General features: G+C 50.6%; 1 protein-coding gene across 2 annotated transcripts; it reads left to right on the top strand.

Annotated features, from left to right (window-relative positions):
- Positions 1-521: 521 nt before the first annotated feature.
- PKM (pyruvate kinase M1/2) lies at positions 522-26,695 on the top strand. 2 transcript variants are annotated; one of them, XM_060153359.1, is made up of 11 exons: positions 522-674; positions 11,977-12,158; positions 12,730-12,821; positions 15,915-16,046; positions 16,517-16,703; positions 17,431-17,701; positions 18,970-19,120; positions 19,386-19,538; positions 23,179-23,345; positions 25,050-25,231; positions 25,942-26,695. In XM_060153359.1, the coding sequence occupies exons 2-11, from the start codon at positions 12,005-12,007 to the stop codon at positions 26,046-26,048; spliced, it is 1,596 nt and encodes a 531-aa protein (XP_060009342.1). In that variant the 5' UTR covers positions 522-674; positions 11,977-12,004; the 3' UTR covers positions 26,049-26,695. The 2 variants fall into 2 exon arrangements, with proteins under 2 accessions (XP_060009342.1, XP_060009346.1); XM_060153363.1 differs by lacking the exon at positions 23,179-23,345 and adding an exon at positions 22,630-22,796.
- The last annotated feature ends 66 nt before the right edge of the window (positions 26,696-26,761 follow it).

Here is a 26,761-nt window from a genome sequence, read left to right as displayed (position 1 = left end):
CTCCATCCTTCCCCACCTCTGATCCCATCTCAGGCTCGCGAACCTCGGGTTCGGCTCAGTCGCCGGGGTGTGCAGTGGAGCGGGCACCCGGGCGGGGGGAGGCGGGGAGTCGCAGGGCAGGGCTGGGGGAATGCTGCCTGGGGACCCATAAAATCTAGGCATCATCTGGATAGGCCAGGGCAGCTCAGCTGGGGCGGCCTGGGCCAAGGGTCAAGAGAAGAGCCCTGGTCCAGCTTTCCAAATTGGCGGCAACAGGTGGCCCGGGCGCCGGGGGACCGGGGGGGGGGTGGGTAAGATACCCGGAGCTCCGGGGGCGGGTCCTGCTGCCTCGAAGCTTCCCCATTGGGCGCTGAGGACGTCAGTGCTGTGAGTTTTTGTAACATGTCCTTCCGCCACGGAATGTAGTCCGCCTCCAAACGGCAACCTGCCCGCCCGTTCCGCCCCTCAGCACTTCTACTGAAGGTGACTGTGCCCGGCGAGGACGCAGAGGGGCGGGGCCCCGAGAGCTGGGAGCCAGGATTGGGTGGGGGGCGGGGCGGCGGAGGGATTGCGGCGGCCCTTTAGCTGGGATAACCTTGAGGCTGAGGTAGCTGATCCCCGCACTGGAGCGACGCGCTGCGAGCTTTCGGATCTCCCTGTGGTAGCCGCGCATCCCGAACCGGACGACGTCGGAGGTGAGCTTGGGGAGAGATTGGGCCATCCGTCCCCACCGGGGCTCCGTCGCCCCTGCCAGTGCGGAATCCTGGCCCGCCTGCGCACTCAGTGTGGCGCAGGATCCGTGGCATCTTGGATTCACCCGGTTGGGGTCTGAAGAGACGAGAAAGGGTGCTCGCGCCTAGGGCCTCCTCTTCAGAGCCCCCAGCTCCTGCTTCTTCCGAAGGCAGATGGGTCAGCCAGCCCCATTTCTGTCCCAGTCCCTAACCTTCCCCCACCCCCAGTCTGGTCCCATCCTCCCCTCCCTTTATCTCCCTCTTCTGTCTGGTCCCATCCTCGTCTTCCTCCCCTTATTCTCTCCTAATCTGATCCTTTCTCCCTCAGTCTCCCTCCCCCCTCCCCACCACGCTCGTCTCCTCCCCTTCACCCTTAATACTCGCTTCTCGTCTTCATCCTGTCCGTGTCCCCCTCATTCTGATGCTTTCTTTGTAACCTCTCCTTGAAACTCCTTCTTTAGCTCCGCTCCCCCGTCCCTCCTCCTTTCGGATTCTGTCCCCTCCTCGTACCTACCCCCATTCATGCCTTGGCTCCCGCCCCTCCCCCTCCTCTTTAGTCACGTTCGCTCCACCGCATCCCTCTTCTTTGCAGCCTCCTTCTCGCCACCCGCGTCCTCGCCCCTCCCCCTCCGTTCTGGTCACGTCCGCCTGCTCTCCCGCCCCCCCGTCCCTCGGTCTCCCATCTCAGTCCTGTCCCCTTCTCCATCAGAGTTCCCCAGTCTCGGGCTCTCGTGCAGCCCCGGGCCCGCGTCCCGGCGTCACCGCCCGAAGTGCAGTGGTCTGCGGTTGGGCGGGCTGGCTCGCGTGCGGCGGGGAGATGCAGCGGCGGCCCGGGGCGCAGCTAGAGGTTACGTAACTCTTGGTCTTCCCCGCTGCAGAGGAAGAAAGGGTGGCTGCCCTGTGGTGGCGCGTTCCTGTTTTGTGCCGCCTTGAATACGATGGGGCGGCCGCAGGGCTGCTCTTGCTCCTAGGAGGTTACTGGGCTCCATCCTGCCAAGGCGGGGCTGCACGTAGCGGCCCGGGACCCGCCCTGCAGAGCCCCGCCCCGCGGGATCGCGGACCACTGACCTTCGGGCCCGTTACCGGCCAACCACCATCTCTGGCCCGACAAGCCTCCGCATGCTGCTCAGAGGCCTCCTTGCGTTCGAGCCACTCACCTGGCTCCCCGCCTCTGCTTCATGTTACTTAACAGATGCGGCTGTAGAGCGCAGAGGCCACGGGTTGGGGTGGGAGCAGGTTATGGGGAGAGTAGAAATACGTCAAGAGCTTGGTGCCACGTGCCTGCATTCACTCAATAAAAACTCGTGTGTAAAGAGCTGTTTTGGGGAGCGGCGTGGACACCAGGATGGCTAAAATGATTATAGCCTACGGAACTCACCGTCTAATTAGGGAAAGAACATGAAAGTTATCAGTGGTAAGTGCTGTGAGGAAAGTACACACTTCCTGCTGGGGGTTGAGGGGAGGAGGCCTCACACTGGGTTTGAAGAAGCAGGAAAGCACCTTCCAGTCTGAAGGTTATTTAAAGACCCAGTAATGGAAAGGCATCCCTTGGCTTCTTATCTGTGTCCTTGAAGCCCAGGACACTGATCCTCCTCTGCACAAATCGGCCTGATAGTTGAGGTTCGGGCATGATTGACAGAGGCATTGGGAAGTTGGAAACAGGCTTTTTCTAGGTCAGGTTTAACTCATTAACATACTGACATGAGTAACGGTGGGAGTTCAGCCTCTGGATCTCAGTTTCCCATGTGTAACTTGTAACATTTTTCCTCTTGATTGTTGAAAGGATTGGTTGATATATACATACCTACATGGATATATGTTGAATACTCAGTGCAGTGTCTAATCTCAGGTGAGATGCCTCCAAATGTATTGTTTTGGTCACTGAGCGCAATTACTTAAATCGTAATTGAGTGCAAGGGCTCCTCTTCTGTCTGCCATCCCCAAACCACATACTTATAGTTAATCTTTGGGAATCAGGCTTTCTAAATGGCAGACATCTGCTGGAAACCAGTCCCCTCCAGGGTCCTGGTACAGTGTTTACAGAGTAACTAATAATGTTACTCTTCAACTCTCCACTTGCTACAGGGGCTCTTTGGTCCTCTAGACAAAGGAAGGCAGGAGGGGGATAATTTGCAGCCTTTGGTGTTTGGCTACAAGAGTAGAAACAAACTTGGAACCCCAAGACTGAAATCTTCACCTGTTCCATTCCCACCCACTCTTGGTAGGGTTCTGGGATTTGCTCAGCCAGCTGGTTAAGTGTGAGGTTAGGATTAGAGGCAAAGGACAGTAGCTCCTTGTTGGCCGTAATGAGGGTGTGGCCACTCCCTGGGGTAGAGAGGAGGGCCTAGGTCAGGACTCTGCAGCATTGTTAGCAAATAATTTGCCCTCAGGTTGCTTGAGGATGCTGTTGGGAATGCAGTGGGCTGTTCCGAGGGGAAGAATATGTAACCCATCACCAGGTCTGTGTGTGTAGGTGGGGGAGGCTTTGGGGAAGATGACTCAACCTTTGAATTTATCTGCTTTTAAGAGAACTCTCTTCATTGGGTGAGTGGGGAAACTGCATTGTGGTCTTTGCCGGCTTAAAAAGTCCCCTCTCCCCTTTCAGTGAGTCAAATAATGAAGCATGCATTTCCCCCAGTTAAAAGTGTCTCAACTAAGTGACAAATGGTTGGTGGAGGTCCCCAGGCTCTCTGTACTGCGCTTAGGTGCAGCATGGCAGAGCCTCATGCCCGGGTGATAACAGTCTGCACACCTATATTTCTGAGCCTTGTGCAGTGGGCATGGCAGCCATTTTGGGAATACGGGTTGTAGTGGACATGAATAACGATGACTTAAAGAATGTCCTTGAACTCATTTCTGAGTTACTGGACTTGAGCCTAAGTATATGGACATTAGTCTTCTGTCTAGGGCAGCTGCTCTCACTTTAAGCACTGCATTAGAAGTAAATAATTTTAGTGTTGAATTCACAGTTTAGCCAAGAGCATTATTGGGTCTTTAAGAATTGCAGCCCCAGTGATTTGGCAAGTTTGGTAGCTGTTACTCCAGACAGAGCTAGCACCTTATGGGAGGTGCTTCTGTGCTTTGAGTATTGTGACATTAATGTGGGGTCACAGGAAAAGCCATTTTATTTCTTAAAGCTGTTTATTAATGTTGAGGCAGTGGAAGAAATAAGGAAATGGTTGAGAGCAGGAAGGTAGAAAAAATGCAGCTCTTGATTACAAACTTGCACTACAGGGTTTTTTATTTTTCTTCAGCTTTCATGAAGGCACGCCAGGGTGTGTTATTTTGGATAAGAGCTAAGACTGAGGTGAAGGTAGGGGGAAATGACTCATTTGACAATATCTTTATTTCTGAATCATTCAAACTATCCACAGTCAAACCCCAGTTAACTGGTACACCGTAAGACTGAGTTGTCCATGGGAGCAGAGTTTTGCAACCTCGTTGAGGATCTTGTGAAATATGTGATTTATTTCGTGAACGGTCTTATAGGACCTTGAGTCATCACTTTAAGCATCAATTCTGATACAGATAGGAATAGAACAAAATGAAGACCATTCTTTTTTTTTCTTCTTCTTTAACCACAAGCCAGCCTTAGACTAGATAAATGAATAGGCTGATTATTTGGGGCTTTGTTAAAGAAGCTGTTTTGGGAAGGTGAGCCAGCCTGGGTGGTCAGGCAGCCTCTGCTCTGCCTTTTGGCCTCCTGCTATTACTGCTCAGCTTAGGAGGGGAGGTTGGCAGGGCCACCAAGTGGTGCAGCCCCGCCCTTGCAGCCGTTTTTCCTTCATTGGTTTGTGCTGGTCTGCACGTAGGAGGGAGAGCCAGCCTGCAGTACTTCTGGTGGCCTCTGCGACTCACCTCCCCCAGTTCTTTCTATAGGCAAAACTCCTGGGGAACTGTAAGCCTCTCTTTCCTGACGCCAGCAAGCTGTGTTTGGAGGTCAGATAAGGGCTTTATTCGGGGAGATGCCAAGACGAGATATGACAGGGCAGAGGTTGCTGGTTATAGCATTTCAGAGTATGGACCAGCTCAGCTGATGCAGTTTAAAAAAAAAAAACATTCTCTGAAAGGAGTCCCAGCCCTTCGAAACATTTAATCAACCAACAGATAACATTTATTTAACTTTAGACAACTGGTATCCGTCCTATCTCAGGTGATGAGTGCAAAATAATTACTCAGTCAGCTGAGTCAGTCATGGTATATGAGACAAAGTCGTACACATTTTGGAGGAGTGCTGGAGTTTTGATCTAGTTGAGGCAGGGAAATGAAGACTTGGTAAACAAAACTATTCTGATACCTGATATCCCTCTTTTGTTATTACATTAGAGAGCAGCTTAACACATGTCACCCTTCAGATGGGCAAACATTTTAAGAGTCTGACAGTATCAAGTGTTGGCAAAGGTGTGGGAAGGCAAGAAATCACTTTACTGGTTGGTTGTAAGTGGATATAACCACTTTGGAGAGCAATTCAGCACTATTTAGTAAAATAGAAAATAAATATACCCTGTGGCCCAGGAATTGATCTCTGGTTATAGAAGCTCACACCTGCACAAGGAGACATGTACTAGGAGAGTTGTTACAAGTATTGATTAATGAGGAAAAATTGGGTTTAATGGGGAAATGACCAGCCAGTAAGGGAATACATAAACGGTCTAGTTATGCACTGGACTAGTATAGCAGTTCAAATGAATTAACTAGATCTGTGTACCAACTAGATAGATCTTAAATGTGCTGGAAAAGCAAGTTGTTTGATGATGCCTTACAGTATATTACTTAGGGTACTTTAGAAGACAGCAATATCATAGGGTTCAGTATAGATACAGACACCCTTAAATGAACTAGAAGGATACAAAATTCATGACACTGGTTGGGTATCAAAGTTCATGATGGGATGTGGAAGGGTTGGAGGGACCTGGGAGTGGAGGAAAAAATGACCTGTATATAATGATAAATTTTTGTTTTAAGTCTAAAGAAAATATGGATTTTTTTTTTTTAACTTTTGGCTGCACTTCACAGCTTGTTTGGCTGCACTGCACAGCTTGCGGGGTCTTAGTTCCCCAACTAGGGATTGAACGCAGGCCCTCGGCAGTGAAAGTGCAGAGTGCTAACCACTGGACTGCCAGGGAATTCCCTGGATAAATATTAATGGTCAGTTCTGGGTGGTAAAAATACAGATGTTAATATTTCTTTAGTTCAAAACAAAATAAAATAGCAGCAAACTTATGATGGTTACTGCATGAAGACCAGGTATACTAACTAGGTCAGTGCTCTGGGAGAGCTGGCACTGCCGTTCCTCCTTTCACTCCCCCCTTCTTCTCCCTGCAGCTGTGATGCAGGGCAGCTCTTCCTTTAAATGCTGAGCCAGTGCCTCCCTTTGCTGAGGCCATCACCCATCCTGGTGTTGTACCTGGCTTGCAAAGGCCCTAAATCAGTGTCCCAGGTTCCTTGCTGCTTCCAGAGTGTAAATACATGCCCTGAAGCATTGCCTCATAATTTTAAGCCTAGTAAGGAATACAACGCAGCAAAAGGTTCATCTAAACTTCCTCCTTCCGACTGAACCAGTTCTATTCTCCGAGCATCTGCAATCAAATCCTCGGCATCTGAGATGGTAGAGGTTTCTCTGTCGGGACTTCCTGCCCTGGAGTTGAGTGGTCCTTTTGCGGGGTAGGCTCATTTAATATCAGCTTTTCTGCCCTATTGCACACTCGGATTTGAAATAGGACCTTGGGCTCCTGCTTATAATGTTTGTCACTTAGTTCTAGCCCTGAATAAAAGAAGGGAATTTTACTTGAACCTACAGGTGGGTTCATTTTGTTTTGTGTAACCTGGTGACACCAGACTTTGCTTTCTGTTATGGGGCCTGCTGAGGGTAGAATGGACTTAATATAACTCCCATCTCTTAGCTAAAAACTGCTTGTCCTCCCCCCACTCCATATGCAAATACACTGTTGTCATTACTCTAACTGTATATGAGGATGAACAGCCATTTACTTCAGACCTTATTAGGTTCTGTGGCTGGCCCAGCACCCATTTTGATCTTCTTGCTACCATAGTCAGATTAGGGCCAGTCTTGGGAATTACATTTTTCTGCTCCATCATCTAGGAACAGAGGTCCTAGAGAGCAGGCTGGCCTGAATGCCTTGTCCAACACGTTGTGATGCAAACTTTCTAACGGATGTTGGTGTTCTGAAGATTTGGGAATCAGACCTTCATGCTGGCTTGTAGACTTAAGAGGTGTAGGTAGCAAATGGATGTCAGAGCGAGAAACACAATCATAGGTACCAGGTGCCATCATTATTGAGTTTGTATGGTGAGATTGGCATCAGAGCAAAAATTGGTGCAGGGAGCCCTGGCTGGTTAAATAAACATTTTATGCAGATGCGGGCTCATAGGCCAGGCTGGTTTACTAGGGCAGAATGATGTGGGCTTTTGTGAAAGCTAGAATTGGTGGAGTGAAGCATGATTCTTTCCCAGGACAACCTGCCAACAGTACTGACACTAAGTGGTGCTGGGTATTTTTTCTTCTATGATTTTCACCCTCAGGTTTCTGAAGAGTGACCAAAGAATTGTGTCTGGCATAAACAAAACTATAGCTTTAAAGAGCCAGGAGCCACTTGAGAAAGGCAGGGTGGGAGCAGGGGCCCCTGGAACTGAGCTGTGACTGTGCCTGCTCCGTCCTTTCGGCCCACACACAATAAGGCCTCTGATGTTGTCTCGTTTCTCACAGAGGAGAAATGGCTCTGAGGAAGGTCCTACAGCAGGAGCTCAGGCTCAAGAATAAGGCTCCCATACCTGGGCACAGCATTTGCTGCCATCAGTGGCTATGCTGGGCTCCCACGGCTGGCTGGAGGTTGCCTCTGCATGTCTGTGCCTCCTGCAGAGGAGGATGCTGTAGTGAGTCAGACTGGCATGAGCTGGCCGGCACTGTGCAGACAGCCAGCCGGAGGGAGGGCAGCTCTTTCCAGAGGCCCGCCCTGAGAAACCACCGCTGAGGCTGCGGTCCAGGGGCTGGGGGAGAGTCCAGAGTGTGTTTTAGGTAGGATGGGCAGCTTGTGCTCCGGAGAAGAGGCTCATTGGGCAGGAGAGCCCTGACCCTCCCTGCAAGGGAGGCTCCGGGGCAGAGCCTGAGGGGATAGAAAACCATTGGTGACCTGGGCATGAGACATGAAGTCCCTAGTTTGGTAGAGGGCTTTAAGGACGTGGTGAGATCTTGTAGGAACATGGACGGACTTCCTGACAAGCCAGCTCTTTTGGATTGCTGGTGTGCAAATGCACTCAAACAAAATTTCACTTGTTATTTTTGTACCTAGTAACCTGGATAAGCAAAAGATCAGAGCTTGCAGACCTCAGATTTTTTTTTTTAATATTTATTTATTTATGGTTGTGTTGGGTCTTCGTTTCTGTGCGAGGGCTTTCTCCAGTTGTGGCAAGCGGGGGCCACTCTTCATCGCGGTGCGCGGGCCTCTCACTATTGCGGCCTCTCTTGTTGCGGAGCACAGGCTCCAGACGCATAGGCTCAGTAGTTGTGGCTCACGGGCCTAGTTGCTCCGCGGCACGTGGGATCCTCCCAGACCAGGCTCGAACCTTTGTCCCCTGCATTGGCAGGCAGATTCTCAACCACTGCGCCACCAGGGAGGCCCTCAGATTTAATTTGAGATGGTGAAATAGGGTTAGTGTTTGAGCCCAGTATAATTGTATCTGCTAATAGCATCTCCTGTCCTTGAGGCAGCCCTTCTGTACCAGAATATCCTTGTCACAAAGATTTTGCTCTGATGCTTGAGGACAGACTAAACAGGAAAAGAATTTTGTTGGATTTGGGCATGTGACTAACAGGTCTTTTGGCACAGAGTAGTCCTATGGACCATATTAACCTTGTTTTTTTTTTTGCACTTTGAGATTCTGAATAGATCACGGTTGACTTTTTTTTTTTTTTTTTTTGGCTGTGCTGTGTAGCTTGCAGGATCTTAGTTCCCCAACCAGGGATTGAACCCAGGCCCAGCAGTGAAAGTGCCAAGTTGTAACCACTGGACCACCAGGGAATTCCCAAGGTTGACCTTCTTAGGTCAGTGAAACTATCCTGCAGTGCATTTGTGATCTAGGGCCTAAGATGCATTATCCCACCTCTGCTGTGTTTAGAATATTCCTGTAGTGCCTAGAGCAGCAGTTGAATAATGGAACGGGGAGCTTCACATTTGTTTTAATTCCAACACTTTCACCAGGATGCTTTTAAATATATCATGTTCAGAAGAGGTACATTTGTAATTTTTCTTATTATGAAAGTGGTTAGTATCAGTAAATTTTTTAGTAAGGAGAAGAAAGAAATTTGCAATTTGCTGTAATCCTACCACCCAGATAACATGTTGACAATATTTTGTTAGATATCCTTCCAGTCCTGTTATGTATGTTTAATTTATTGCCTCTTCTTGCCCCCCACCCCACAAAGAAAAGGGAGAGGGACCAGGTTCTTGTATAGAATAGTGAAATGTTAGTAAACCAAGGTTTAAAGAGACTTTAAAGGAAGGCAATCTTTGGGGTGTTAGGGGAGGGGATAAAGCATCGCAAAGGAGCCATTAAAAACTGTCTTACCTGCGAATTTTCTGTTACCAGTTTCTTGGTATTTTCTTGGGTGGCTTCTGTGTTTTCATTTATAACATAGCTGAATCTCTAGGAACAGCTACTACCTACTACTACCTGGATACCTGGTTCTTAAGGTAATTTCTCCATTACCCCAAAGAGCTTTAGGTGCACTCAGCTTTTACCTTAATCCGTGTACAGTTTTGCAGGGCAAGCCTTTCTCAGCTCCGAGCAGTCTTTGCAGGTGGGACCAAGGAGCCACCCTGAGCCAAAAAAAGAGCATTATGTCACTGGAAGCCCAAGCCCAGAGAACACGATAATCAGTGGCCCCAGCCGGATCTTTGCAAGGAGACCCTAATGTCTGAGGTCTAGAGAAGATCCAACTGATGATTTTTTTATTTTTTCTTTCGATATGCGGGCCTCTCACTGTTGTGGCCTCTCCCGTTGCGGAGCACAGGCTCTGGACACGCAGGCTCAGTGGCCGTGGCTCACAGGCCTAGCCGCTCCGCGGCATGTGGGATCTTCCCGGACCAGGGCACGAACCCGTGTCCCTTGCATCGGCAGGCGGACTCTCAACCACTGTGCCACCAGGGAAGCCCCAACTGATGATTTTTAAGAAGAGTCGGGTTAGTCATTTCAACCCACTCATTGAGATCACAGTACAGTCCTCGCACTGGATGACTCCCTTTGCCTGGAGGCCACAGCAAGGCCTGTGTGTTCCAGTTGCCTTGGTGTGCCACCAGGCACCATCTCTTCAATAATGTTCCCTTAACAGCCAGACTCACCTAAGCCCAGGTGCTCTGGAGCTATATACACCCTACTTCAACCGTGAGTGCAGGTAAAGGGACCCTGGCTGCCCAGGCTGTGCTGTCAGGAATTCAAAAATTCCTCGGATTTTGTGGGGAAAGGGACATAGGTATAACTTTGATTTTGACAAAGAGGCATTAAGATACTCTGAAACATCATTCAGTAAACAACTGGAATACCCCCAAGTACTTGGTGCTAAGGGATACAAAACCAAATAGGTCACGGAGGAGAGGACGTTTTCATTTTGGTACCTGGTATGTTGTAGGGAGTTAGGAAACACATACTGAAAGGAACAGTATATATGCCATGTGGAATAGTTAGCTGGTATCTTATTTTCTCGTTTTTAAATATTTAGTTTCTGTAGCTGGGGACTTGTAGCCATCAGTTTTCAATAGCTTACAGGAAATTCACTCACAACTGGTCGCAAAGCTTCTTGGGCTTTTTCTGGACTTATCGAGGGTGGCAGAGATGGGTTTAGATGCATGCTTTGTTCGAGCCATGCAGAGAGGCCACAGAGTCGGGGATGGAGGAGGAGACAGAGTAAGGGTTACATGTATGGGGTGCCTTGATTTGGAGCCCTGAGATTTAGGAGGCGGTGGGACAGGGCGAAAGAAGGGCTTGTTCCTGAGCCTGGGCTGAAGCACTTAGGCGAAGGATTTGAGAAGGAGTAACCCTTGGTCTGAAAACTTGAGGAAAGGAATGGCATTCTGATGAGGCATGTCAGGCTTCTGGCTCACATCCTTCCCTGATGGTTCTTGAAACACTGCTTGGAAGCTTCTCAAGTCTCTGTCTGTAATCAGCTAACTAACCGGCTGAGTGAGTTTAGTTGTAAAGTCAGTAATGAAGAAAAGCAAAGGTCGGGGGCAGTTGTGCCCCTGGTCAGGATTGTGACCTGGGCTGATTAATTACCTGGAACAGATGGTCTTTGTCACTGCGGGTGGTGTACTTGTCAGTCTTAGGGAATTGGGTGGTGCATTAGAAGATCAGCTGGGGGAAGGATTTGACAAGTTAATTTCTTCATAGTGCAACTCTCCTGTTAATGTAATTATAATAATTTTAGAGCCAGACTGGTACCATTATGGTTATCCTTGGTTTGATGCAAATTGCTTTGCACGTCCTAAAGTCCTTCTGACCAAAAGTACCATATGTAATTTTTAGGTACAGATTCCTGGGATGAAAGATTTTGCATTCAGCGTTCTGGTTGAGCTTTGCTTCCTGTCCAGGGACTGGTTTTTATTGCTTGTCAATGGGCTGGGACCTATTCTCCAGCCTAGGATGAATTGAGTAATGGACTTACGTGGTCCTGTGGGTTAGAACTAGGAGGACTGCCTGGATAGTGGTTGTCTCTATGACCAGGAAAGTCACTTTGTGTTTGGGTGGGGATTGTTAAGAGGCAGTGTGGGTGCGCCTCCCCATAGCAGATGTTTGTAGCTTTGAGACAGCTTTTCATACAAAGATCTAGATTCACCAAGGTACTAAACTAGGGGTGAGTTTTTATATCCCTGGAAGATTGGTTGCAACTTCCTTTTGAGGAAGCTCCTGCAGTGCATGTAAAATGATGTTATTTTTATAGGATTAGCAGGGAAGTTGTTGAGGTAGATATTAGACCAGTGTAAGGCAGGCGTGCTTACAGTGGATGCCTGGGACGTACACGTGTTGGGTACGTGGTTTTAACTTGTTCTTTGAGGTCTTTTCCACTTGCTCACAATAACGTGAGCCCGTGGCCTGACTTGAGCACCCACACAGCCAGAGCGTGGCGGGGCTTCTTGTGGCTTCTGAACAAAGTGTGCTTGTTGAGTTAATGTGTAAGCAGGAAACAGCTTCCTGTGCCAAGCTGTATATTATAGCCGCCTCCGGCTTCTCAAACTGATTACTCTCTCTTCAGCTCCCCTGGACCCAAGACCTCAGAAGCCATGTCGAAGCCCCATAGTGATGCCGGGACTGCCTTCATTCAGACCCAGCAGCTGCACGCGGCCATGGCTGACACATTCCTGGAGCACATGTGCCGCCTGGACATTGACTCGCCGCCCATCACGGCCCGGAACACCGGCATCATCTGCACCATTGGTGAGTGGGGGGTGCCCCCTCCCCCTGAAACGTGGGCTTCCTGAGACAGTGACCTTTCCTCTCCTGAAAAGACTAAATAAATGTGGCAGACCTGGGTACTGAGCAAGATGCTACAGAGATTCTTATGAGAACTGGTCAGAGGAGTTTGCAATAAAGAATTCTTATGCTTTCTGCATTCTGCTAAAGGTAAAATTTAGAGAGTATCTTCCTTAGCAGAGCATCTCAGAGACCTAGGGAAGGATCTTTTTGACATGCTCTGTACAACCAGAATTCTGTAGCTGGACATCTGTCTGGGTTTCAGGGAGAGCATAGAGGGCTGGCCGAGACTTACCTAGGCTTTCCTAATTAGATGGAGCCTGTAGAATTTGAAGGAAATGGGAGATGTCCTTCTAAATCAAGAAAGTAGGCTAGCACAGTAATAGTCATGTGTATGTTTTTTAAAGAATTTTTAGTTATTTGGGGGAAAAAATTATCAAGAGTTCTTTAAATTGAAGCAAACTTAAAGTGTTATTTCTCCTTTGGATAATTAACACTTAATGACTTTAAAACTTTTTTTTTTTTTTTTAACTAGGCCCAGCTTCCCGATCAGTGGAGACGCTGAAGGAGATGATTAAGTCTGGAATGAACGTGGCTCGTTTGAACTTTTCTCATGGAACTCATGAGGTGTGCCTCGGCTGGGTAGTTTGGCCACTGGGGCAGCTTGTAGGAAACGGGGTGGGGATGTCGTGTTCATTTAGCCAGGGTGGACTGGGCAAGAAAGTGTGGGTTTTACAGCCAATGGGAAGATTGTCTTCACCAGCCCATCCCTACTTCCTTTTCCCTGTCTCCTGCCATCTCAAGTGGCCAGGTCTCAAGCAAAGAAGACCTACTTTGTAATTGGCCCTGGTTCTCCCCAACACCTGTGCTCCATTAGCCCTCACCAAGGAAAGTGTGCAAGGGTTCTGGAAAGTCCTGGAAACTCCTCTAACCCATGGAGTTTGACACTCCTGCCCCAGGGTTTCTGTAACAGTTCATAACTGCAGTGACGAACCAGTAAGTTACCCTGCAGGTTATTCTGGCCTAGTTTAGACCCAAGATAAACTGGGCAGGTCCAGGAGAAGGGTTTCCATTATTGCAAGTGAAGACTGGGTCTAATGCACTAACACTATCTGGCATATAATACCTACCTAATCAGCATTGTGTTCCCAGCCTGTCCCTTCCCGGGGGTTTTGGTACATTAAAATAAAATAAAGTCAGCATACTTCCCCAACAGTCTGGTAGGAGTGTCTTAGTGCTGGGGCTGTTGATGAGCTGACCTGACTCGTTGGACCTTACCCAGGGACCAGGTGGCAGCTATTGGGAAGTGCTCCATTCGTGCTTCTGTTCCCAAGATCAGAACAAACTCATTTTGAGGTGTGTGGGACCTGCCTGAGGGACAGTGCCTGACCTTCAGGTTCAACCACAGGCCATGGGATTTCATCCTGGTATTAACAGAGGAGGAATGGGTGAGGCAAACTTTCCCTCCTTTTGACCTCTGTATTTCCTGTTCAGGATAAAGAAAATGCTACCCTGTAAGGTCAGGAGGTGAGGGGTTGCCCTCTGGCATTTGGAAGTTGGTGTTCAGTTTCAGCTAAAAATAAAGCCTCAGGAAGTGCAGTCTAAGAGGTGAATTCCTCCTTTCTGGAAACATGAGAATCTTCATTGTAGGTTTTCTAACCCATGTTCCATAAACAGTTTATGGCCTGGCAGGTATCCGGCCTCCAAATATCATGAGGGCCTGACCAAGTTTAGATGAACTGTGCTCAGCAGGCACCCTGGGCAGGTTAAGACATCCATGGATGGCATTCTGTAATTTTCCAAAGGCAGGGCGTCCTCGGCAGGAGTCGCTAGGCATTCCTGTAAGTGTTAGCTTAGTCCGAAGAGAGAACTAAAGACATCACTGAACGTCAGTTCACAACTGGTCCCTACTGCTGGCCTGTGCCAGGGTCTCCTGTGTGCAGGCGGAGTAGCAGAAATAGATTTTAAGAAGTTGACCTTTAACTAGGCTTTATGGCCTCTTCCATCCAGTAAAATAATACCACACAACTCTGAAATGGCAAGGGCGAGTGGTATCTGCCCCTGCGGGAGCGGGGCTCACTCAGAAATTTTGTTTTCTTAAACTACAAGAGGCATTTGGAGATTATCTGTGCTTTAACTCGTCTTCCCAGATTAGAGTTGGGATTAAAAAACAAAACAAAACACCCAAGTCCCTCTTGTGGGTTTAATTTGAGGTTTTTGACCAGGATAAAACTGTGTGGTCTCTGGGATCAGGGTTTTGGAAACTGATCTGAAATTGTTCTAATGTTAATTATATAATGTAACAGTCTTAGTTTGATGAGTGGCTGGGACATGCTTTTCCAGCTCTTGACAATTTTAAATACTCTTCTAAGCAGAGCGTTGGAATTGCTTTTTCTCCCTCACTCTGACAGAGGGACATCCACATCCACACGTCTGCATCTGATCTTTTGGTTTTGTTGTTGTTGCATCTGATCTTTTGACAGCTTTGCCACAGTGTCTCTAGCCCCCACTTTTGGCAGTTCTCTTGGGCAAGATGTGTTCTTACTGAATGTGTGGTTCTATAATGCCATGTCGGCCAGAAATGCTGCCTTTATTTTATTTTATTTTTTTTTTGTGGTACGCAGTCCTTTCACTGTTGTGGCCTCTCCCGTTGCGGAGCACAGGCTTAGCGGCCATGGCTCATGGGCCCAGCCGCTCGGCGGCATGTGGGATCTTCCCGGACCGGGGCACGAACCCGTGTCCCCTGCATCGGCAGGCGGACTCTCAACCACTGCGCCACCAGGGAAGCCCGAAATACTGCCTTTTAAGCAACATACACTTAGAACCTTCCACAAGGACAGCGTTGACGGATGAAACGCGTTACCCTTCCCTTCCCACCTCCTGTTCTCAGGTGCTGCTCTCCTGGACAGAGGTGATTGAAGGACGAGGCCCACAAAGTGCTGAGTTGGGAGCCTCTGTTACTAGCAATGCCATATTGATAGCACGAAGAACTTTTGACATCTTGGCTCTGAGTCCCTTTTTAGTCAAACAGGAATGGCAAATGGAAAAAGAGAAAGGGCTTCAGAGGCGAGATTGAAGCCAGGATTTGTTGCAAGTGAGAAATGGCAAAGGTCAATTAGTTCAGAGAAAGGCGTATTCCCACCTCTCCCTGTTCCACTTCCGTTTCTAATCAGACTGCAGGAAGTGATCGTCGGAACCAGGCCTGCATGACTTTAGCAGTGAGTTATTTAGCTTGGGCCACCGTTAGCTTAAGTAAATAACTGAGTTTGAATTGCAGTTGTAATCAGTAGAGGAAAAGCTCAAAATTACCAAATCTATGAGTCTGACATTGATGGCCAGATCAGTATTATCCAGATACAAGTCCTAGGTTTTTTACCCCAGTCGTTTGCTTTATTTGCTGAGGGTATTTGATGAATCCTAGAGGGGGAGAAAGGAGACAAGCCTGTTTTATGTTGACATGTCTTGCCACCAAAACGTAACTATTCCAAAGTTCCTAAGATTTGCCCTTAGGGTGGGTAAGGGCTGTGGTACAAGTGGGTAGAGGCCAAGGAGGTTGACGTAAGCTGGTAGAGGATGCTCGGGGAGTGGGCAGCGTGAGGGTATACGCTGGAGGCAGAGGTCTAGAACACCCACAGCTCTTTCCTGAGTGATCAGCTTCAGTGCCGGTCCTAGATCCTAGTGTGCGGGAGGACGCTTATCATTACCCCTCCTTTTCCCCAGTACCACAAAGAGACCATCAAGAACGTGCGTGAAGCCACGGAAAGCTTTGCTTCCGACCCCATTCTCTACCGGCCAGTGGCTGTGGCCCTGGACACTAAAGGACCTGAGATCCGAACCGGGCTCATCAAGGGCGTGAGTATCCTGGGGAGAAGCTGGAGGAAGGCGCAGGGGACCCCAGAGACATCCTCAGCAGTCTGTCCCGGCCAGAAGCCACGTTTCTCAGAGTTTAGGTCTATAAATGAGAGTTTTATCCGTCACTGTAAGAAGTCTTGATTTCATCTACTTCGCTAAGAAACAAAACCAGAAAGGAACCTCTTTTACGCTCCAAACCTACTTCCAAGTCTCTCTAACTTGGGGGAGCAATTTCTTTGTCTCTTTTCCCCTATCATTAAATAGTATAACTAAAACATTCTAGGTTTCTCTTGGGTTATTTCCTTGAAATATACTAAGTTAGACAGTCTGATTATTTCTTTCCAAAGGAAAAGGCTTTATTGTTATTTGCAGCTGAGATTTGCTCCTTGTTCCCTAGAGGAAAGGGCTTGTCTTCTCCCGCTAGGAGGGCCCGGCTTCTTTGGACTTGTGGTTTACTGTCTTGTCTGTAGAGCGGCACCGCTGAGGTGGAGCTGAAGAAGGGAGCTACACTCAAGATCACCCTGGATAACGCCTACATGGAAAAGTGTGACGAGAACACCCTGTGGCTGGACTACAAGAACATCTGCAAGGTGGTGGATGTGGGCAGCAAGATCTACGTGGATGACGGCCTTATTTCTCTGCAGGTGAAGCAGAAAGGTACGTACGCGGGAGTTAGGGTCTAATTGTCTAAAACCAGCTCCCGTCTCTTAAGTTTCTCTGGCAGAAGATAGCTTATTTGGCTGGCAGCGAGATTGGGTCTCTGTATTCTCAGAAATTCCTTTTATAATAAACTCCTAGCCTCAAAAACAGATTTCACTCCAACTTAATTGAACTCTTGGGGAGGAGATGAGAAGGTTTCTTTTTTTCTTTTTTTTTTTGGCTTTGCGGTGCAGCTTGTGGGATCTTAGTTCCCCAACCAGGGATCGAACCTGGGCTGTCTGCCGTGAAAGCGTGGAGTCCTAACCACTGGACTGCCAGAGAATTCCCGAGATTTCTTTTTTACTCATCCTCACTACTGTAGGCTTTCTGCTTCCCTCCTCCATCCCCTCAGTAGGATACATAGAGGACTCCAGTGTGCCTGGGAATGAGAGCTAACATTTAAGTGCCAGGCACTATTCTGAGCATCTTACATGATAATTTGTTTGAGTTTTAAAACCATCTTAGGAGTAGATATTATTATCCCTATTTACCTGAGGCACAGAGCGGTTAATTGACTTGCCCACGGTTACACAGTTAGTGGAGTTGGGCGTGAACCCTGGCAGTGTGGCCCCAGCGCCCACCATGTGCTATTTCCCAGTTCTCTGTACTGGGGAGAGCCTGCTTCCTGGCGAGGACGCTTTTGCCCCTGTGGCTCTGCCTCTCGTACCTACTCCATTTCACACAGGTCCTGACTTCCTGGTGACGGAGGTGGAGAACGGTGGCTCCTTGGGCAGCAAGAAGGGTGTGAACCTACCCGGGGCTGCTGTGGACCTGCCTGCCGTCTCAGAAAAGGACATCCAGGATCTGAAGTTTGGGGTAGAGCAGGATGTGGATATGGTGTTCGCGTCTTTCATCCGCAAGGCGTCTGATGTCCATGCAGTCAGGAAGGTCCTGGGAGAGAAAGGAAAGAACATCAAGATAATCAGCAAAATCGAGAATCACGAGGGAGTTCGGAGGTAAGTGCACCCGACTGTCCCTGGCCCCTTCAGCCCCAGCCCAGCTCTGAAGAGCACGATATATCCTGTGAATCAGAATATCCTACGAGGGGGAGTGGAAGGCATTGGTATTTCAAGGGAAAAAAAGCTTCCCAGGTGATTGGGGTGCCAGCATCTTGACGTTGTTCCATGAGCCCAGGGACCAGCGTTGGAGAGGACAGGGTCACTGCTCCCAGGCTCAGGAGCCATTGTGCTGCGCTCCTGACACTGCCTGTGTTTGCTGGAATTGGGGACCACCAAGGGGGAAGACGGCAGGCTCTCAGGAAGGGACTCCCTCCCTTGGGAGCCCTGTGGAAGCCTCAGGGCCTGGTGTTGACACTGAAGCATGTGGCCTCCTTGTCTTGCCTTAGAAAGCAGCCGGCTTGGTGATCGGGCCAGCTCTGGCATGGTGTCTGCTTCTGAGGGGAAAGCATGCCGTCCTCTTCCAGGGGCACATTGTCCCAGTGCAGGTCCACCACCTCCCTAGTGCTTACCAGGTACGGCCGTATGAGTAAGGCCAGCTGGGTGACATCTGTTCCTCTGTTTCCCTACTAGAACCCAGCGCTGCTGACACCCCACGCCTACTTGTGGGGATTAAGTGTGTGCTTAGGAAGAGTGGGGGGAGCAGTCATCCTGTTGTGACCTTTCCATCCTTAGCTTTGTGTCGATGTCCTTTGTACCGGGAAATTTGGGGTCCTCCCTGTGCCATCCTGATAAGCCATGGGTGCTTGCTGACCTTGGCTCCAGGCCGGGCAAAGCCATATTCTCATGCTTTCAGCAAGTTGGAGGGGGCTCCCTGAAGGAGCAGCCCTCAAGTGTCCTTGGCTGGGAGAGGCCACAGACCTTTGTGTCAGGAGCAGTCAGCCACCTTGGGTTCCCTTTCTGCCCTGGAAGTGCCAACTGGAATGAAGATGGTAGAGAGACACCTTAAGAGGGGCCTCATAAGATGCAGATGGAGAGGAAATGAGTCCATGGGACTTTGGAGGAGACCTCGTCCCCTCCCCTTTCCCCCAGTGATGTGTCCATACTGGTGCCAAAGAAGCCCAACAAGCAGAACTGTTGGCCCCCTTTGGGGGACTGGAGTAGCTGAAACACCCCACCACCTCCATGCATCCATCATGGTGTCGTGGGTAGTTGTCCTGGTGCAAGGATGGCTAAGTCAGAGAAATCCCAGGAAAACTTCCTTTGCGTCACCTTACTTGTGGCCCCTGTTCCATATAACCTCTCTCTCTTTCCAACTTCCCTGTCAGGTTTGATGAGATCCTGGAAGCCAGTGATGGGATCATGGTGGCGCGTGGTGATCTAGGCATTGAGATTCCTGCAGAGAAGGTCTTCCTTGCTCAGAAGATGATGATTGGGCGGTGCAACCGAGCTGGGAAGCCTGTCATCTGTGCCACGCAGGTATGTGCCTCTTCCCGAGTTTGCATCCTTGCACAGGAAAGCTTTGGAGGCTATACCCAGTCTCTTCGGACGGACACGGACACACACACGCACGCACGCACGCACGTACGTACGTACGTATCCTCCCCCCTACCCCACCACCCCTCCCCTGCCCCCATGCACCTACACGGAGCTGTACTCTGTGCACATACACACGATCCAGGGGGTCAGTGTGTGTCTGAAGACAGCCCAGGCCACGTCTCACGAATACCCCATCCCCTCCCAGATGCTGGAGAGCATGATCAAGAAGCCTCGCCCCACTCGGGCTGAGGGCAGTGACGTGGCCAATGCAGTCCTGGACGGAGCCGACTGCATCATGCTGTCTGGAGAGACGGCCAAAGGGGACTACCCGCTGGAAGCTGTGCGCATGCAACACCTGGTGAGTTCTCGCGGCCCGCCCATCGCCCTGGCTGGGGCTGGGATGGAGGTGAACTCTGGCACAGAGTGACACCTTTTAGGCTTCTGCGCCCACGATCTTTTATTACCCTCCAAGTTACAAGCAGAATGAGGAGGTGTGTGCTGGGGGCGTGGAGGTGTCTTGTTTTTTTTCTGTTCTGCCTTCATGCCCACACCCGTCTCCTAGTTCCTTCTGTTCTGGAGGCGGCCACCTTCATCAGCCATAGCACAGTTCACTCCTGTCTGCAGGACTGTGAAGCCTTCCCTTGGCTCAAGTACTGGGATATCTGTACCTCTTCCTCTGGGCAGCCTAGAGGACCTGAGTACCTCTGCCCTGTTCTGGAAAAGGCCAAGAGCTCCTGCTCGCAGCTGTCCTGTCTGGCTTCCATTTTGATTCCCCACCTGTCCCCAGCCAGGTGCCTCCCCGACGGGGGCCTCTGGGCCTGCACTGGAGGCTGTTGCCTGCACTGACTTGGCTGCAGGCTGGCCTTGCATGGTGCCTGCAGCAGCGCCTGCTTTGCTGAGCTGTTGCACACGCCCTAGACTAAAAAGTGGGGTTTAAGTGATGGGTGACAGGCCCACAAATAGAAACAGGTGGAAGGCTGGCTGATCCCGCCTGGCCCTGGGGTGAGAGCATCTGGAGGAGCCCTGGAGGCCACTCCTCTTTCTCCTGTGGGAGCTAGCTTTTCAAGGGTCTCCCGCTCTGCCATGTCCCGCAGCCTGGCTGCTCCTGCTCTAGAGCTTACTGAAGAGTTAACACAGGGATGGGTCATCAGGCCTGGGAAAACGAGTGTTGCAAATGAACTTTCACAACAGCCCTAGGTCGCTGTTGATAATGTATAGCTCAGTGAACTTGCCTCCTACCCTGAAACGGTGTTTCTTTAACCTTCCTATTCGCTTTCCAGCCAACAAAGGACCCCAAGCCCTTTGTGTGACACCCCCTCCCCTGCATTCCCGCAAATTTAAAACAATCCCCCAAAAAGAACTTCTGGACTAGATAATCGTCCTTTCCTCCTTCATTTTCTATGTGATTATTAGGCTTAGATGACTTCCAGAGAAGACATGAGAGTTATATTAAATACTTTTTCAGGCATGAAACAAGACAACTTGACTACAGATGTCTTCTGGTCTGTCCTTGGCACCCTGGGTGGATTTGCCCGTAATGAAATTGGTAGAGACCAATCCCTGTCCCTGGCACAGCTGTGTTTCCTGGCTGATATGCCACCCTCTGTGTGTGACATGATTGCTGTCACAGATGCTCATGCACTATGGGCTCATGGTCATTCTCACAACTGCCCCAGTGGTGAGTGCTTCCTCTCTCCTGGGGGACAGTGGACCTTGAACCTCTCCCCTCTAGAGTGGCTGCCATTGTGTTTATGGGTCTCCACACATCATCCCTTCTCTATAACTGCCTTGCTTAGTTGTGTGGCCCCATTGCCTCCGAGGTGCGAGAGTGACCTTGACCTGATTTATGGAACCATGAAACCGCATAGACTGTAGGGACTTTAATGTCTGTACCAAATTTAACCTCTCAAGGCCTTATTTATGAAATGAATTAGATGGGATATGTTTAATTATAGCCTTAGCGTTAAATTTCACTACTATTATTAAAAGTCTGTTAAGTCCTTGTGTAGATTGACGTAGTCTCCATAACCTCAGTGAGATAGATGTCACCCCATTTTATAGATGAGGGTACATGGTAATACAGCTTGAGTTTGGACCCAGATCTGCTGACTCTGAAGCCAGTGTTCTCTCCTGCAACATGGTACTTCGTCTAGCAGGAGATCAAGACAGGTATCCATGTGGGGCCTGTACTGGGGTCACAGTCTAAGAACCAGACTTTGGGCTCTGAACCCACGTCTGTTTTTCCATACCCCAATCTTTCCTTTGAACAGACACCTTAGAACTGCAAGACTGGGATTGCATGGCACTGCTCAGGAGATAAGTTATGGGGTCTGGGCCAGTTGGTACAGGCCTCTCCTGTCCATGTCACCAGTTAACACTGGCCAACAGCTTCCCCTCTTACCTGTCCACTGCTTTCTCCTTTATCTCACTGATGCAGTTGATGTCCCTTAACTAAGGGCTAGGCAGTACCAGGTATGGTTCTCCTTCCTGTTCATGTTTCCTGTCCTTTTGGGCTGCATGCATTCCATTCTTGCAGGAAGAAAACCGTTAACCTAGCAAATTCTGCCACTCATCTTCTTATCCTGTCAAATTAATGAGGTGGTATTACTGATTCTTCCCTCACCCATCATTCTCTAAGATGCTGGTAATTGCATTATAACCCTCTAAAGCTTAAATTTTCTTCCTAATTCTTGGTGTTATCTGAGCCAGGTGGTCTGTAAATAACTCAGTGGCTTTCTCATGGGTGTTTTAATCATTTGATTTAATTAAATGTCTTGTTAAACTTACCTGCGTGTTTTCACAGGCACCTTTCTCTTCACATGGCTACTCCTCCTGACCGCAAAGCTCGCCAATTTTCCACCTGCCTGCTTAGAACGCGGTCAAGCCGCGTGACGTTGGCTTTGTTTGACCTCAGTTTTCCAGCACTGCTCAATGTGCTTGCACGGCATGCCATTGGACAGGCTGGTAGCATCCCTGTGTCCGAAGCCAAGGAAGCACTCCATGTGTGCATGGAGGCCAGGCATGAAGCCTGGTAGTAACCACCAGACAGCCATGTGAGGAGGGAGACCTGTTCCTTCCTGTGAGCTGTGTTCATGAGGCAGCGTGGTCAAGTCCTGCCAGGGAGCTGTGTAGGCCCGGGAGCCCCGGGGGCCCCAGCCTCTGCATGTTTCCATGCCCAGGCACTAGAGCCTGCCACCATATTATCTCCCTCCACCTCCACTGCCAATCAAAAAGTCCTTCCAAGATCAATAGATCCTTCCAGAACGGAAGAATCACTTTCCCCTCGGTTGGAGGGGAAGCAGTAGCGGTTGATGTTTGAAATCCTCCACACATCCCTAAGTGGGCTTTCATCACCCTGCCTCTTTGCATCTTCCTGAAGGACAGACTTAGCCAATTAACCTAAGGTACCTTCCCCTCTTCCTTGCCTCCCCTCTCCCTAAACCTTACAGATAGCTCGTGAGGCTGAGGCAGCCATGTTCCACCTCAAGCTGTTTGAAGAACTTGCGCGAGCCTCAAGTCGCTCCACAGACCTCATGGAAGCCATGGCCATGGGCAGCGTGGAGGCTTCTTATAAGTGTTTAGCGGCAGCTTTGATAGTTCTGACGGAGTCTGGCAGGTAGGGCCCTGAGGGCAGGTAACTTCCAGCCGTTCTAGAAGACAGCCAGGGCCCAGCCCTGCACCTGGGGCCCGCACTCAGGACCTCTCCTCTCACCTGCAGGAAGCTAGCCAGGGAGTCAGGGCAGGCCAGGACCGCAGGGTCCTTCAGCTCGGCAGGCACAGCGACGTCACAGGCGCCTGGTGAAGGGCTGGTTCCTGCGAGTCTTGATCTCGCTTAGCTCAGAACCTCCAGCGATTGGGCTCTTCTTGGCCTCTGCACCCAGGGACATGCCCCTCACCAGCTGTCTGTGCGACTCTTCCCCTCCCTCTCCCGTGTGACACGGCTCTGACAAAGCTCTGTCCCCCTCTCGTCCCTCTGGACCGATGTTGCCCCTCCCTAGATTGCCCGTGAGGCAGAGGCTGCCATCTACCATTTGCAATTATTTGAGGAACTCCGCCGCCTGTCGCCCATTACCAGTGACCCCACCGAAGCCGCCGCCGTGGGTGCCGTGGAGGCGTCCTTCAAGTGCTGCAGTGGGGCCATAATCGTCCTCACCAAGTCTGGCAGGTAGGAGGTGGCAGCGGCTCCCTGGGAACGCCCAGCTCGGCAGCACCTTTCCTTGGGGGTCCTGGGAGCAGTGCACTAAACGGTGCTCAGATGGCACCAAGCCAAGGTAAGACCCCTCAGCCTGTGCCCGGGACCCTGCAGGGACGGAGCTCCCCTGGCCCCGTGGCCAGGCTCTGGGAGCGAGCAGAACCCCTGCCCTGGGCCTGAAGGACAGGATCCCAGGCAGCGCTCATAGGCGTGTCAGACCATTTGGGTCCAAAGCAAGTTTATACCCTCACGATGAACTAGAGACTTAATTACATAGATAGACAGACTGATGACAAATGGTTGATACTTAAAAGCTGTTTTTCTCAAAAAATAAAGGATAACCAGTTTTGCTTATTCTGGTTGCTATGTGCTCTTTAAAAAGTTCAGTGTGGAAAATTAGTGCTGTTTGCTGACATGCTGTTTGGTTGGTGCACCCGTCCCATCGGTCTTTGAGTCCCAAAGGCAAGTGGGTGCTGCCCAGGAAAGGTCACCGTGGTGTGTTGCTGGCACTTGGGCCGTGCATCCAGGCTGAGGCCTCTGCTCGGCCTCAGGCTCGGGGTCCCTTCCAGATCACTAGGCTGTCGTGCTCCTCCTCCACAGGGCAGCTAGGGTTTCCTGGAGGAGGCGGGTGGAGAGGAGCAGACAGGCAGCCCCACGCACCAAGGAGCAGCAGGTGGGACTGCCTTTAGGACCAGGACACACGATGTGCAGATTCCCTCAGCAGAGGGCTCAGGATGAAAAGCTCCCACCATTTGGGTTGACCTTTGTGAAAAAGTCCAGCCTTTGCTCCTTGGCTATTTTTAACTCCAGGCTTCTGGGATTTCACTCTCAGCGAGTCCTGACTTTAGCGCTTACTGCCCTCTGAAAGCCTTGTATGGAGGCCAGGCCTTAACGCAGCGCGCCTTCTGCTGTGACATGGCTTAAGTTTCCCTGACACCTGTTGAGTAGTCCTCACAGCTTGCCTTCCAGGCCCCAGTTCCCCCTGCAGGCCCCTCCACCTCCCGAGGCACATCTGCAGCCACACGTATACAGTGTCAGTGCTGAAGGAAGCACCTGGCGCTGGGGCTGTACAGGGGTCCCCTCCCCCACCGAGGAGCCTTCACAGGCAGAGCCTCCCCCACTGACACTCCCATCCCCTGGTCTTGCCTCCTGGGTAGCCACCTGTGTTTCTAAGCCTCACTTAGATACTCAGGTTTGACTGGGGGGCTCTACAGCCCAGTTGCTGGGACTGTTTCAGGGACCCGGGGGGTCACGTGGAGTCAGGAGAGGGCACAGCAATAGGGAAGACTTGCGTTGTAGATTCCAAGGGGGACTGGTGGGCTCTGCTCCTGTTTTCTTGCAAATGTCAAGAGTCAGGTGCTATTCCCATGTTGCTTGGCTTGTAGCTGCTGCCAAGTACGGGCCATGTGGGGGAAGTGGGGGAAACTGACCTTGCTGGGTCGGCATGATCCTGGGGCCCTGGCCTGTTGGGAGCGGGGCAGGGCAGATGGGTAGCATAGCTATGAAGAAGAATTATGTGCTGTGGAAGATACAGGATGAGGAGCCGCCCCAGTCTTGGCAGCAGAGAGCCTCAGGCTGGCATAGGGAGTTGGATTAGAGGGTGAGTTGTTGCTGAAGGCCCTGAGGAGCTTCCTGGGACACTGTTTAACAGTCTTGTCTGCCTGTCCCCCATCTCAGGTCTGCACATCAGGTGTCCAGATATCGCCCCCGGGCCCCCATCATTGCTGTGACCCGGAATCACCAGACAGCTCGCCAGGCCCACCTGTACCGCGGCATCTTCCCTGTGGTGTGTAAGGACCCAGTGCAGGAGGCCTGGGCTGAGGACGTGGACCTCCGGGTGAACTTGGCCATGAATGTTGGTGCGTGGCTGGGAGCAAGGGCTAGAGGTGGAGGGGTGGAGAAGGTGCCTGAGCACTGGTCTCTCTGAGACCCTATAGAAAGGGGAACATGTTGGCCTTTGGGTGCAAGAGCCCTAGCTGTCCTCACTGGGAATGTTCTCTGAATCCCTCATCCCATTCCCTGGAGTCCTGGGCTGAGCCCAGGAGGGAAGAGGGGCCTTTGAGTTGTGGGGCTGAGCACCCCACGTTCTCTCCTCACTCTCTTCCAGTCTAGGATCCAAAGCAAAGGATCCTCGATAATCGGGGTTGTCCATTCTTTGGCATCTGCTCATCATTGAGGTTTTTCATAAAATTAGCCAGAGCTCCTACACTTGGGGCCAGCACATGTACAAATTATGTATTCATATGGTCTTTGTCCCAGTATAAGAGTAGGATATCATGTGATGAGAGGAAGCAGCTAGCTGTGACTTTGGGCTGGGCTCTCCACCCTCTAGAGTAGAATATGAATGATGTCCAAAGGTCCCTTCCAGCTCTGCTATCTGAGCCATACGGATATATCAAGGCTTCCCTCATCCCCTTTGCCTGGGCTGTGAGGCTAGCGCCACCTTGTGGTGTAAGGGAGTAAAGGCCCATCAGCCCTGCTTAGCTTCCTCCGACTGTGGGGCAGTCTCCCAGGTGCATACCTTCTTCACATGATTCTTCACTCACCAGCCCCTCTTCTCTTCCTCCAGGCAAGGCCCGAGGCTTCTTCAAGAAGGGAGATGTCGTCATTGTGCTGACCGGGTGGCGCCCTGGTTCTGGCTTCACCAACACCATGCGTGTAGTTCCTGTGCCGTGATGGGCCCCGGAGCCCCTCCTCCAGCCCCTGTCCCATCCCCCTTCCCCAACCCATCCATTAGGCCAGCAATGCTTGTAGTGCTCACTTGGGGCTGTGGTGTGGCACTGGTGGGCTGGGATGCCAGGGAAGAAGATTAATGCCTCTGTGAAACACGGCTGTTGTTAAGACCCTGCTTGGGTGGGGTAGTTCAGAGCTGGGCCACCCATCATGTGGCCCCATCCGAGCAAGGGACGAAGGAGGGGTGCAGGCAGGACTGGAGGCCCCAGAGCTTCACAAAGAGGGCAACAGCTCCTGCTTCTCTTCCTTTGTGTACTCGATTCAGTTCCTGTAGAAAATGGATACCCAGAGAACTCCCAGCCCTGGCGTGGGATCAGGAGATAGTCGGCTAAAAGTAGGGGCCTTAGGGAATAGGGCAGAGGTTCCAGTTTAAGCAGACTCTGGCCCTGGCCCTTACTTGGTTCTCCAGCCCCCCTCAGCCTCCCTCACTCCCGCCTTGTGCACTGTGCACTTCTGTTCCTTCACTCCACTCGACTGTTGCTGCAGACAAACACTCCACCCTCCACCTTCCATTTCCCTCACTACTGCAGCCACCTCCAGGCCTGTTGCTATAGAGCCTACCTGTATGTCAATAAACAACAGCTGAAGCACCTGTTTCCTCTCTTTTCTGATGGGGGGGCGGGTGGTTGAACCCTGCCCTCCAAGTAGGGTGAAAA

Source organism: Lagenorhynchus albirostris, chromosome 1 (genome assembly GCF_949774975.1).
Source record: "Lagenorhynchus albirostris chromosome 1, mLagAlb1.1, whole genome shotgun sequence".
Lineage (NCBI taxonomy): Eukaryota > Metazoa > Chordata > Mammalia > Artiodactyla > Delphinidae > Lagenorhynchus > Lagenorhynchus albirostris.
Note: the sequence above shows the minus strand (reverse complement) of the source record. Positions and strands in the feature narration are given on the sequence as shown.

What these genes read in the sequence shown, in the direction of transcription:
- PKM (XM_060153359.1), top strand. Translation starts at nt 12,005, where the DNA reads ATGTCGAAGCCCCATAGTGATGCCGGGACTGCCTTCATTCAGACCCAG. An exon ending in TTTCTCATGGAACTCATGAG is followed by an intron (nt 12,822 to 15,914) that starts GTGTGCCTCGGC and finishes CCTTTTCCCCAG; the next exon opens with TACCACAAAGAGACCATCAA. An exon ending in CTGTGCGCATGCAACACCTG is followed by an intron (nt 19,539 to 23,178) that starts GTGAGTTCTCGC and finishes GCCCCTCCCTAG; the next exon opens with ATTGCCCGTGAGGCAGAGGC.